Here is an 11552-nt window from a genome sequence, read left to right on the forward strand (position 1 = left end):
ATTTTTCTGATCACAAAATAGAAAATAATTTGATTCAATTCCTGATGGATTAACGATAAAATTTAACAAAATATATAATAAATTAAAATTCATTTTTAATTTATATTAATTAATATTAGTAATATTTAAAATTTATTAATATTTATTTATAATAAATAATAATTAATATTAATGAGGATTATAATTGGAAAAAATGATAATAAGCTATCAAAACGCTACTCCAAGTAGCGTATCAATAAGCTAGCTTATGTGCATCCAAACATGTACCCAAAAGCTTATTTTTGCCAAATAATGCCTAAATTAGAATCTAGAAGTACAATCTAGAGGATACATCATAAATTCAAATTATATATGTAGAGTAGAATGACTCAACTCGTTATGATGCTAACAACATAATCTTAAAAGTCAAACAAGCCATTTCAACTATGTAACAACTGTCAAACAAGACTTTACAACTATTTAACCATTGTCAAAGTTCAGTTCTGAAAAGATTGTTTCAAAGTCCACTATAGCTTTGCAAACTGGTGTCAGTTTTCTTGTAGTTAGGATTTTCCTTTGCTTGCCTGACTGCATGTTTTATGAGCGGCTCACTACGTGTAAAACTGAATTTGAGCACTCATTTAGTTCTATCACCACTACACATCTAGCTTCGTCAACTGAATATTCCCCCCAGGCATTAGGTTTGTGAATGGACTACCTACAGGAGAATTATGCATGGGAATAGACCAAAGTTGTCAATAGTTTTTATTCTAGTTCATTGTAGGTTGCCTAGTTGATTAATACCCAAGGGGAATATAAGGATTGCGCTGTTTGCATCACTTCATTATTCCTGACTCTTTTGTTATAAAGCTGGTGGGTCACGGGGACTTTCATACATGCATAATGTCCCTGTGATCCATCTACTTTATGCAGAAAGTAAAAGATAATTAGTTAACCTTCTGATGTCTGAACTAGTGTAAAGGAACTTAACCTCATTTTTCACTGTTTGCTATCTGTTTCAACTTTCTATGTCACTATGTGAGTTGGCATGGTTGCATTTATGATAGCACATTTTCTTCCTTCAAAAAGTGTACCAGTAACATCTGTTATTATTTTGGATGTGTGAGATAACATGTTAATCCACATGCTAATGGTTTAGATGTAATTGTTGTTCAAAATTTTCATTTCTTTTCTTGCCCTCGACAGGAACTGATATTATACTTTGGCATGGGAAGTCTGGAAAGATGCTGGGAAATGTTGACACAAATCAGCTCAAGAACAATATGGCTACTGTATCTCCAAATGGGCGGTTTATTGCTGCAGCCGCCTTCACGGCTGATGTCAAGGTGACAACCACAAATAATGTAGCTTATTTATTTTTCAATTGGCGTACTCAAGTAGATTATTTGCTAAATGAATTCGTACAATGAGATTATCTCTGTGGCTACTCAAACACCATTTTTGGTTTGCCTGTGGAATCAGCATATAATTTTCTCTTTGAAATGCTTAATTCTAGTTTTAAGATTATGGCTTCTAATGCTATGAGAGGTAAGTACATCTCTAATCTCTTACAAGCAAAGCTGGCAACATATTTTATTCCCCAATCTTAATCAGACATGTACGCAAGTCATCTGTGTCCTTTGTGCTTGGAACACAGATTGGTATATATCTAATGAAGTATGCACTGAAGTGACCTTTTACGAAGTGAACGACATAATAGCCATGTAAATGTTGAGCCCTGTCTTAGTATATAACAGTAGGCAAGATGGGCTAGAAAGTCTGCACCCTTTGTCAAAGATGCATTGTTCCCATGTTGCAACATAACGAAGTTTTAGTATAATAGTTGTGTACATGATCCATATTGTCTTAACATGTCTCAGTAGGAATCAACAGGCCAGAACTGGACCGGTTGTTTTCCACCATTTGCCCATTCCTTGTTAGACGTCTGGTATGGGAAAATGGTGGCACCAAGGGGATAAAGTGTTATTCAACTATATCTGAATAATAATATCAGATTGAAGCTCTAATTTCTTTTTTTGGTAACCATATGCTCGTGAGTCCTGGGTAATGCTGTGTAAGTACCCTCTGGTCCTATTGTACAATCCATTTTATACAATCTCAGTGAGGCTTGTTCAAATATATCATCGCTGGTGTCCATTTCACTCCTCATTAAACATAGGTTTTCAGATTAGGAATCGGAAAGAAAAATAATTTTTTTGGCTGATTGACTATTCTAAGTGCATTGAGGATGAGGAACGTTTTGGAAATGGAAAGTAAAAGGCTGATTGCTAATTCTAGTCTTGACATGATGTAGGGTGCGGCAATTTGTGTATTTTATTTGTATCTCTTTTACGTACCTTACATTCTTGACTGGACATTTTTTCTTCGGTAACCAGTCTGTGATGTATGTACCCTTCTCCATCCAAGTATTTATGTTGGGTTCAAGGAGTTTTTTGGATCTCTCTAGAGTGACTAACTATGCCTTAATTTAATACAAGAGCTGACTGGTTAGCCGTAAGGTTGGAATACTTTTGGCTTTTAAGTGGTAGATGTGGCTTGAGGTTGGAATTTCTTGTCTTTTGGATATTGTATCTTACCAGGTGTATTGTTGTTAAGTAACATGTATCTAACATAGGTGACTTATTTTGACAGGTCTGGGAGATAGTATATTCAAAGGACAGTTCGGTTAAAGAGGTTACAAAAGTTATGCAACTGAAAGGCCATAAGGTCATCTCTCTCTCTCTCCCTCTCTTTCTAGTAGTGAATGTTTAGTTTTGTCTAGATTTGATATTTTTTAATCCCTTAAGAAGGCAAAGATTTATTCTATTTAAAAAAATTGAGGCAACTGACTATGAGACTATCACCATGTTAGGTGAAAGATCTAGTTTGCTACCACCACCTGTGCTGCTAGGAGCTTAAATGAACTAACAAACTTTAATATGGATGTCAAAAGTGCTGGCTGGACAAAAGCGTCAGAGCTGACAACTGAAGCTTTTGCCTTCAATCCTCATTTGTTTTATTGTATTGGAGGAAACACTGGGTTGGTTGTTCAGATGCCTTCAACCCGGCCAACCCAACCCATTTGCAGCCCTACAGTTCCATATCTTATTCAAGTCCTCTTCAATGGTCCAGATGATTGACTTGGGGATGCTGTTTGGTTAGAGGCATTAAGCAGTAACTAATGGGATTGAAAATAAAAGAAACTGTTTGGTTTTATATAATATAATGGGCTTATTCCTCTAGAGCTCAGATTTTCATTCCAGGTTAAACTGGGGGGGAAAGAAAATTCATTCCCATTTTCATTCCCTGTCATTTTCATTTTCATTTTCATTCCCCTGCCTGAACCAAACAGCCCCATTACTGTTTGTTCGTGTTGTTGCACACTGTAGCATTTGGCTTAAACTGTAGCATTTGGCTTAAAAACTCTAGTTTCGCCGTTCTTTTTTGGATAAAAGTTTTCTCGTATTTTATTATTTCTTTCCTGGCATTATTTAAACTTCTGTTTGGGAATGTTCAGAGTGCTGTGACATGGCTGTGCTTTACACCTGACTCAGAACGGATCATTACTGCATCAAAGGATGGCTCGATAAGAGTGTGGAACATTAATGGTACGTGTCTTCTCATGAAGTTTGCCTATAGATTGTTCTTCATATCCTATCTTGCTGCTTAGAGGAATACTAGATATTAATCCATGATGTAAGTTTACTTTTGTGGAATTGGGTCCATCACTTTGAATGATGAAGCTGTCTCTTCTATTGACACAATTATTCAGACAGGATTCCATAAGTTGAGAAAACCCGATATATCCCACTTAATTCAAGAAGTAGTTGCTAATTGAAGTGATGGAGGATGTTTAGCCCCTAGATGGTTGGTTAAGTTGCCCAAGATAACCAAAGCAGCATGGGGAGCTTAACTCTTAGGCAGCTGTTTAAGGAACCCTAAGCTGGGATTTTTAGATCACTGACTTGGTAGGCCGTTCTGTATATACCTTCACCATAGGATATTTGTTAAAACAAATTTTATTAACCTACTGAATTTCATCAAAACCAGAGTTTAAGGTTCCATTGGTTTATATCATTTTAACCCTTTCTCCGTTAACAAATTTTGTGGGTGTTTTATTTCTCATAAGACCAACAATCACATCTTAGTTTCTTCTCACACCATACAAATGATCCCCACAATATGGAAATGTTAATTGGCCTAAACGAATAGGACCTAGATGTTTAAAGGTTCTGAGAAGGTGATAATAGATTTCAACTGTCAGATGACATGGTCTGACGGATGTGAATCAAAGGGTGGTTACAGCCACCTTTTTCTTAAAACAACCCCCCTTACTTTTAATCATTGGCGACATATAACCAAATTGGAACCAGACAAATTATGCCCAAAAATGAGCATTTTATTCTCTTAATTGTTATATTCTTTCATCCGTTACTTTTTATGTTTGTTGCCTTCTAGACCTTTTTGTCATTCCCATATGGACCTACCCATATATATAGGGTTGGGTTCCGGTGAGCAGGGGTGCTCAAAATACTGACCAACCCGACCAACCCAACCAAAAAAACCCAAAAAAGTTCAACTCGAGCTAACCCTGTCGATATAAAATTAGACCAACCTGTATCTATTGGGTTAGGAATTTTTGAACCCAACCCAGTCCAATGAACCTGATGCACTTCTACACTATAGATTTAATGTGATTTTTAAGTCCTTGATTAACATATATACATTAGACGTTAGACCAATCCATAATTAGCTATATTCAAAATTGTAGTACTTTCTTATTTACATGAACCTTCAACTTTCTATTTTGAGTTTGTTAGTCTTTTTTGTATGTTATCATTTTGATTCTATTTCGTTTAGACAAAAACACTTAGCTAGTTGTAAAATGATACAACAAAGTTTCAACCCAACCAACCCGCACGGTTTGGGTTGGGTTGGGTTGAGATTTTTCAAACCGCAAACAATGGAAAATCCTGTATTTTACATATCCGTATGATTGAGTCCTTGGGTTTCCGAAATAGTGTAAAAAGAAGTGCTTCAAATCATTGCTATTCGACTTAGATCTATTCTAAAAAGTCGAGGTATTTCGAATTGTTTGTTGACACGGACAAAGTCAGGAAAACCTCAGATTTTTTCAATATTGAACCTTGGACATATAATAGTTCTGAATCGGATCTCTTTGAAAAGAAGATCTTTTGTCTCATGGTAGCCTGCTCTAGTCCCCTTACGAAACTTTTGGGTTGAGTTGTTCAAGTGCCTTCAACCCGGCCAACCCAACCCATGTGCAGCCCTACCGATGAGAAGGCAAGTTATGGTGAGAAGGGTAAGAAGGGATCTCCACCCTTGGATCAATCCTAATTGAAGATCAACCCTAATGAGATGAATCGAGATGCAGTGGATCAATTCCCTTCTAAAGCGCAATTCATGGGTGGGCATGAGATTAAAAGTGATCAAGGATGGAGATCTCTTCTTATGCTTCTCACCTTAACTCTTCTTCTCACATGATCCAAATCTCTCTCTCTCTCTCTCTCTCTATATATATATATATATATATATAAACCTGCACATAATTTGTTCATATGCTGTGGTTTTGATTTTTGGTGACTTGGTTTTATGATCAGTACCATTAGTGTACAACCTTTCTTCTGACATACATTATTTGTTATTGTTGAAGTTCGATATCATCTTGATGAGGACCCAAAGACTTTGAAGGTGCTCCCAATTCCACTTCACGATTCAAAAGGCACTACATTGCAATACGATCGTCTCAGCATATCCCCTGATGGAAAGATTTTGGCTGCCACTCATGGTTCAATACTACAATGGCTATCTGCTGAAACTGGGGAAGTATTAGAAACAGCTGATAAAGCACATGACGGTATTTCCAACTGCCTTATTACCTTTTTTCTTTAGCAAACTGTCCTTTTTTCTTCCTGGAAGAAACGCAAGAAATTGAATGAAAGTGCATTGTGTTACATACTTCCAAAACCATCATTTTGGAACTTCAAAAGTGATATCTCAAACATTTGGGAATTCACAAAAATACAATGTACTTTGGTCCGGTTTCTTTTTTATCACGTACGTTGGTCTAAATATTTGACATATCACATATGAGCCACCAGAATGAAGGTTCTGAGGGTATGTTACACAAACTAGGAATCAAATCAAAGTTCGTTGCATTTTCATGCAATTTGTCTTTTTATTTATTCTTTAAATGAAAAAGCAAATGTAACACCTTGACTGAACACATACACTATTTGACTATTAGTTGAATATCTAAAATACCCATCAATATTGACAAAATAGAGAACTATTTTGGATTAAATAAGTTATAACTTAAGTGAGCCTTTTCTCATAAATGATATGCGACATATGTTGGATGATGTGTATTATCTACTGCATATTTGAACTTGCTAAAAACTAAATTCAAAATTGACATTTGTATTTAGTTACCTGGCTAATGTGGTCATTAACATTCAGCTGTTAACCAACCAATTCTGATCATGTAAAGCAACTCATTTGACACTCAAATGTCAACAATGGACTCACTAAATTTCGAAACGGATGGTGTACTATACAAAATACCAAATTGACATCGATATATATAATTTTTTAGCATCAAAATTATATTATGCATCTGCTTCATATCATTTTATGTAGTCAGCAATTCTTCTGTGTTACCCATACTTTTCTTCTAGTTTTCAAGTTAAAAAGGTTAATCTTTTGAAGCTTAAAAGTCGTAAATAAATCTAATATAAAGAAGATGGAGATAGTAGTATTTCTTATTGAATTTCTTTATTAACTTTGCCCCAATACAAGAAAATTATTATTTTACTTTGTTTAGCAAACTTCTTTCTACTTTCGATATTATTTTGCTTCAATGTTGGTCTTATTATGTGCATGTATGCAGGTGATATCACCGACATCGCATGGGCACCTAAACCTATTCCTGTCGGTTAGTATTCTTCATCTTCTACTCTTCTCTCATATTTTTACACCATGGTATTACCCCTTAGGGGTGGGGGTTAACATGCTACCCTACAAGCAAAGCACATACTCCTTCCGTCCTAAATAAATGCCCACAATGAAAAAGGCAGAGAGTTTTAGAAATGTGTAATTATTGCAATTTTTATTAACCATATGACAATATTACCCCTTAATAGTAGAGAGAGTAATGGATTTCTCCATCTCCTAATTAAGGGTGAAATTGGAAAGTAGACACTTATCGGAACAAACTAAAATAGAAATGTGGACACTTATTTTGGGATGGAGTAGTAATTGTGCATTAAAAGATGGAATTCTTTTTATCTATAAATTAGGCCCTGAGCTTGTAGGCAATTGATAGAGAGCTCATGACTGACTCGTAAAACGTTCAGCAAGCCATATCTGATCCAGGTTCAAACCTAGTAGGGCTTTGGATTGTTGCCAAGCCTAAATGAGCGAGCCTGTATTAAGCTTATACGAGCCTGTAGACAATAGATATAAAAACGATATCTGTTTTGGTTCTCCTTCCTACGTTTTATGACAAATATCTTTATAGGTTCTACTTTGAACTTTATCCAAATTCTTTACGAGTCCAACTGTCGAAAAGCAAAGCCTATGTGAGTCGAACCAAAACATGTGTTATAGAAGCCGATAAGAAAGGGTCATATAGGCGAACAACCTTCTGACATTTTCTTTATGCATGAAATTCTGACAGATTTTGAGTCATTCTTGTGTTGAGAAGATTATTCTTCTGTTAGCAGAGACGTTCTTAAATTTGTCAAAAGGTCATGCATTTTAAAAAAATTGTCAAAAGTTTATAACCCCTATAAGAACTGTGCCCATATATGTTGAGCCAAGAATCAAGGGGTCTTTTGGTAACTGACCTTAAATGAGTTTTCATTTAGGAGCATGACCTTCTAAATGTTTTTATCTCAATGACCTTCATCGGACCTGCCCGTGGGTCAAACCAGCCTACTACTCCCGTAAAAACTTGAAAATACACTAGACAGAGAGTTAAAAAGTTCAGTTTTTGAGAAGCTCATTGAGCTAAATAGCCCAAGAATTGCGCATTTGGTGCTTCCAATCTTAACGAGGCATGAGCCAAGCCACCTATCAAGTCATTTGGTGCTTCCAGTGATAACCAAGTGTCGTAAATCTCTACAGGGGACAAACGGGTGACGATTTTAGCCACATCAAGTGTTGACAAGAAAGTGAAGTTGTGGGCAGCTCCAACGCTTTAAGAAACCGTCTACAAAAAATGTACAATGGCATCGGCACAAAAGCTCTTCTCGGATTTTATGTTTTGGGGAGTGGTTCGAAAGATGAATGATGTCACATGGTTTAAACCACAAGTGTTTTCGAGATGAGTTGGCACATAATCAATGTAAGTGATTAAGCGTCGGTTGGAGAATCAACCATGCTTTTTCTTTATGGGTACTATTATCGATGTTGTCGATGTCGTCGGAAGTTGGAAATTTGAAACTTGGTTAAAAGATGAGTGAAGATGGTGACTTTTTGGTTTCACATGAAAGAGAACTTAAATAGCAGTGACACATATTGGCTTGTAATGATCACAGAAGTGTTGCTTCCTTTTTGTTGTACTTTTTTTGGGCCTGAGCAAAATTTGCACTCAAAATCTAACTTTTTAAACCATGATTCCTAAAAGAGTAAAAGGTATGCAGTTTATCATTACTTTTTACATTTTCAATGCTATGATATAACCACCAAAAGGGGTTTAAATTGAAGCATTTTTTTATTAACCTGGATATCCATCTTGCTATACAAGCCGACTAATCTCAGGACGACTATAAGGGGATTTTTATTCCTTTTTGGATTTGAACCTGAGACCTTCTGGTACTTTTGATCTTTGGAGCCAAGCTCAAACCAATTAGGCACCACGAGAAGCATTTTGTTTGACATACAAAACAATTTTACCATTAAACAAGTTCTGTATAATGATTCTAAATCCCTCAGATTTTGTATCCACTGACCATTCATGTGCTCTTTCTCACGCCCCTCATTTCTCATACATTTGCTTCCTCACTTAAATTTATTCATTTGTTGGTGATTTTAATGCCATCAATCATTTCGTGTAATTGTGATTTACATGAGATCTGTTAAAGTGATATGACAAACATAGGTTAGGAAGTGTGGAGGATATACTTATAGATGTTGTCTCTATCACCTTATATCATCATAAGGTGGGGTCGTGGGGCCTGTGCCAAATATAGATTTGAGGTAGTGTAATCTGGTCCTTTGGATCATTGTTCTAAAGTTACCGCTGAAATTGACTTAAGTCTGAAACTCTGGATTTAGGGGTGTAAAGAAGTCGAGTTTTTAATAAGCTATCGACCTCGCGAGTCAATTTCAAACACGAAATACAATATGTTTAACTTAACGAGTCGAGCTCCATAACACCAATGTTTGACTCGACTCGTTCGCAAGCTCGATTAAACTTTACCAGTCAAGCGGAGTTGAGTCCACCCAAGTTGATTCGAACCATTCGAACATACATTTTTTGAGCCAACCATGCTTGTATGTTCACAAATTATGTAACCAAAATATCAAATATTCGAGTTTGAGCAAATAAACGAGTTAAAAACCTCGAGTTCGAGCTTATAAACAAACATTGAGCTCAACTCAAACAATGAAAAAAATATTCGAGCCTGATATTAATTTTTCGAGCTGAGCTCGAATAACCTGCTACTCGACTCGTTTACACCCTTGCTATTAGACTGGACTATAGAATCAAATCTCTGGTCTATTGAATCATATTTCTAGACTGTGCATTTAGACTTATGGTCTGTGCAATCAGACTTAGGTGCCGTTTACCAAACGCTTACCAGGGTAAGTGCTTACCAAGTCACTTTACTTTATTGGATGAATATGACAAAGACTAAGAATCTTACCCGGTAAGAACGAAGGGAAGAGTCAAAGACCTTCCAGCCTAGTGGTAAAGGCTTGGGCATGGCATAGTCATGAACCCGAGTTCGAGTCCTGGGAGGGGAGTGTTGGCGACATTTAAGTGAAGCCATGCTTAGCCTCCAAAATTGCCGGGGATTAGTCGGGCTTTGGCCCGGACACCCTTACAAAAAAAAAAAAAAGAACGAAGGAAAGAATCGAGAGTCTTACCCGGTAAGTGTGGACGAGGACTCTTACCATGGTTAGTTCTTACCGGGATAAATTGTTGCATACGATGCGTTTTAGTGAATAAAATCTTACCCGGTAAGTAAGCGATAGTGTTGAATTTTACCGGTAAGTGCTTACCGGGTAAGTGTTTAGGTAAACGGCCCCTTAGACTCAACACAGTCAAAGTTCAGATGACAGTTGTACTTGTTTTATAATCTTATCCATTAACGGTTATAACAGTTCTTAAAACGCTCAAAACTGTTGATCTCTCACATAAATATCTAAACGAGAATATGGGTATATATAAGGACTCGATCTCACAACCTTTGAGACATAATGTTTCTCTAGGATTATCCCAATACGAAATTCGTGATACCCACAATAGTTAGGGACAAAAGTGTACTTACACGACCCAAAGAGATTATACAGTCTACTAATCATCTCCAAATCCCTATATCTAACATTTATCTGCATCTAATCTGCTACACGTTCTTTTGGTTTTGATCAGTCATATTAAACTACACAAATGGTTAAAATGGTAATTTTCTGTCATTCAAACAATCTATTAAGCTATTCAAAACATCCACCAAACAGTCATATTTCAATCTGCATTATATCATCAAGAGTATAGCGTAATAAAGATTAAATACTCAGTATCATATAAGTAAATACAACCATGTTCTTGAAATACAGAAAACGAACACCCCTTTTTGGCTAAATCTTGACCATCGGATATCTTCACGTTACAAGATTACCATCAACATGTACAACAATAAAGGAGATGTAAAAGTTCCTTTTTGCGTTTTGCAGTACGTTCATAAACAATTGTATTTTACTCTTACAATATGTTCGACATCTATGATTTTTGTATACTAATTAGAGGTCTCAAAATGGACTAGGCTATAGGGTCGAAAGATTTTAATTAGAGGCGTCAATACCGATCCATTTATTTAAACTTGTATGGTTTGAGTTATATATTATTTCTAATGGGTAAAACAGATTAATAATAGATTGGACCGATGTTGTATATATTTCAAATTATGTGGTTTACATCAAAATGATCATATCTACCTCGTTAATTACATTCAAGCTTCTTAATGACGTGAGTCATAGCATGGCTTCAAAGTCTTAGTCACAGAGAGCTCACGACGTTTTTCATGGTGTGGCTTAATGTGACTGATCAATATATCATATAATATATATATATATATATATATATATATATTAGAAGCGTACTCGCGCAATGCAGCAAGATACATCGTGTTTTTAATATTTCATTTTATTCTTTATCTCAGTCGATGTTATAATATGGCTTTATGTGATTTTGAGAAAGCGAAGATGTTTTTATTTTTGAATAAAATATATGTTTGACGATATCATAAAAATTTGACAAAAATATATCGATATTAGTATCAAATTAACTATTTGAAATTTCTCATTTTTTTGTGTAATTTTTTAAT

At 35.7% G+C, this 11552-nt stretch overlaps 1 protein-coding gene across 1 annotated transcript in view; it reads left to right on the forward strand.

The window, feature by feature from the left end:
* The window catches only part of LOC112526542 (transducin beta-like protein 2), a 12076-nt gene extending 3542 nt beyond the window's left edge, over positions 1–8534 (forward strand). Inside the window, exons 5-10 of the mRNA XM_025136871.1 lie at positions 1186–1325; positions 2632–2706; positions 3497–3587; positions 5654–5857; positions 6890–6934; positions 8128–8534. Coding sequence (XP_024992639.1) covers positions 1186–1325; positions 2632–2706; positions 3497–3587; positions 5654–5857; positions 6890–6934; positions 8128–8204 — 632 coding nt within the window. The 3' untranslated portion in view covers positions 8205–8534. The remainder of the gene's footprint in view (positions 1–1185; positions 1326–2631; positions 2707–3496; positions 3588–5653; positions 5858–6889; positions 6935–8127) is intronic.
* The last annotated feature ends 3018 nt before the right edge of the window (positions 8535–11552 follow it).

The sequence above is a fragment of the Cynara cardunculus genome, assembly GCF_001531365.2.
Source record: "Cynara cardunculus var. scolymus isolate 2C chromosome LG 14, CcrdV1, whole genome shotgun sequence".
NCBI classification, from domain to species: domain Eukaryota; kingdom Viridiplantae; phylum Streptophyta; class Magnoliopsida; order Asterales; family Asteraceae; genus Cynara; species Cynara cardunculus.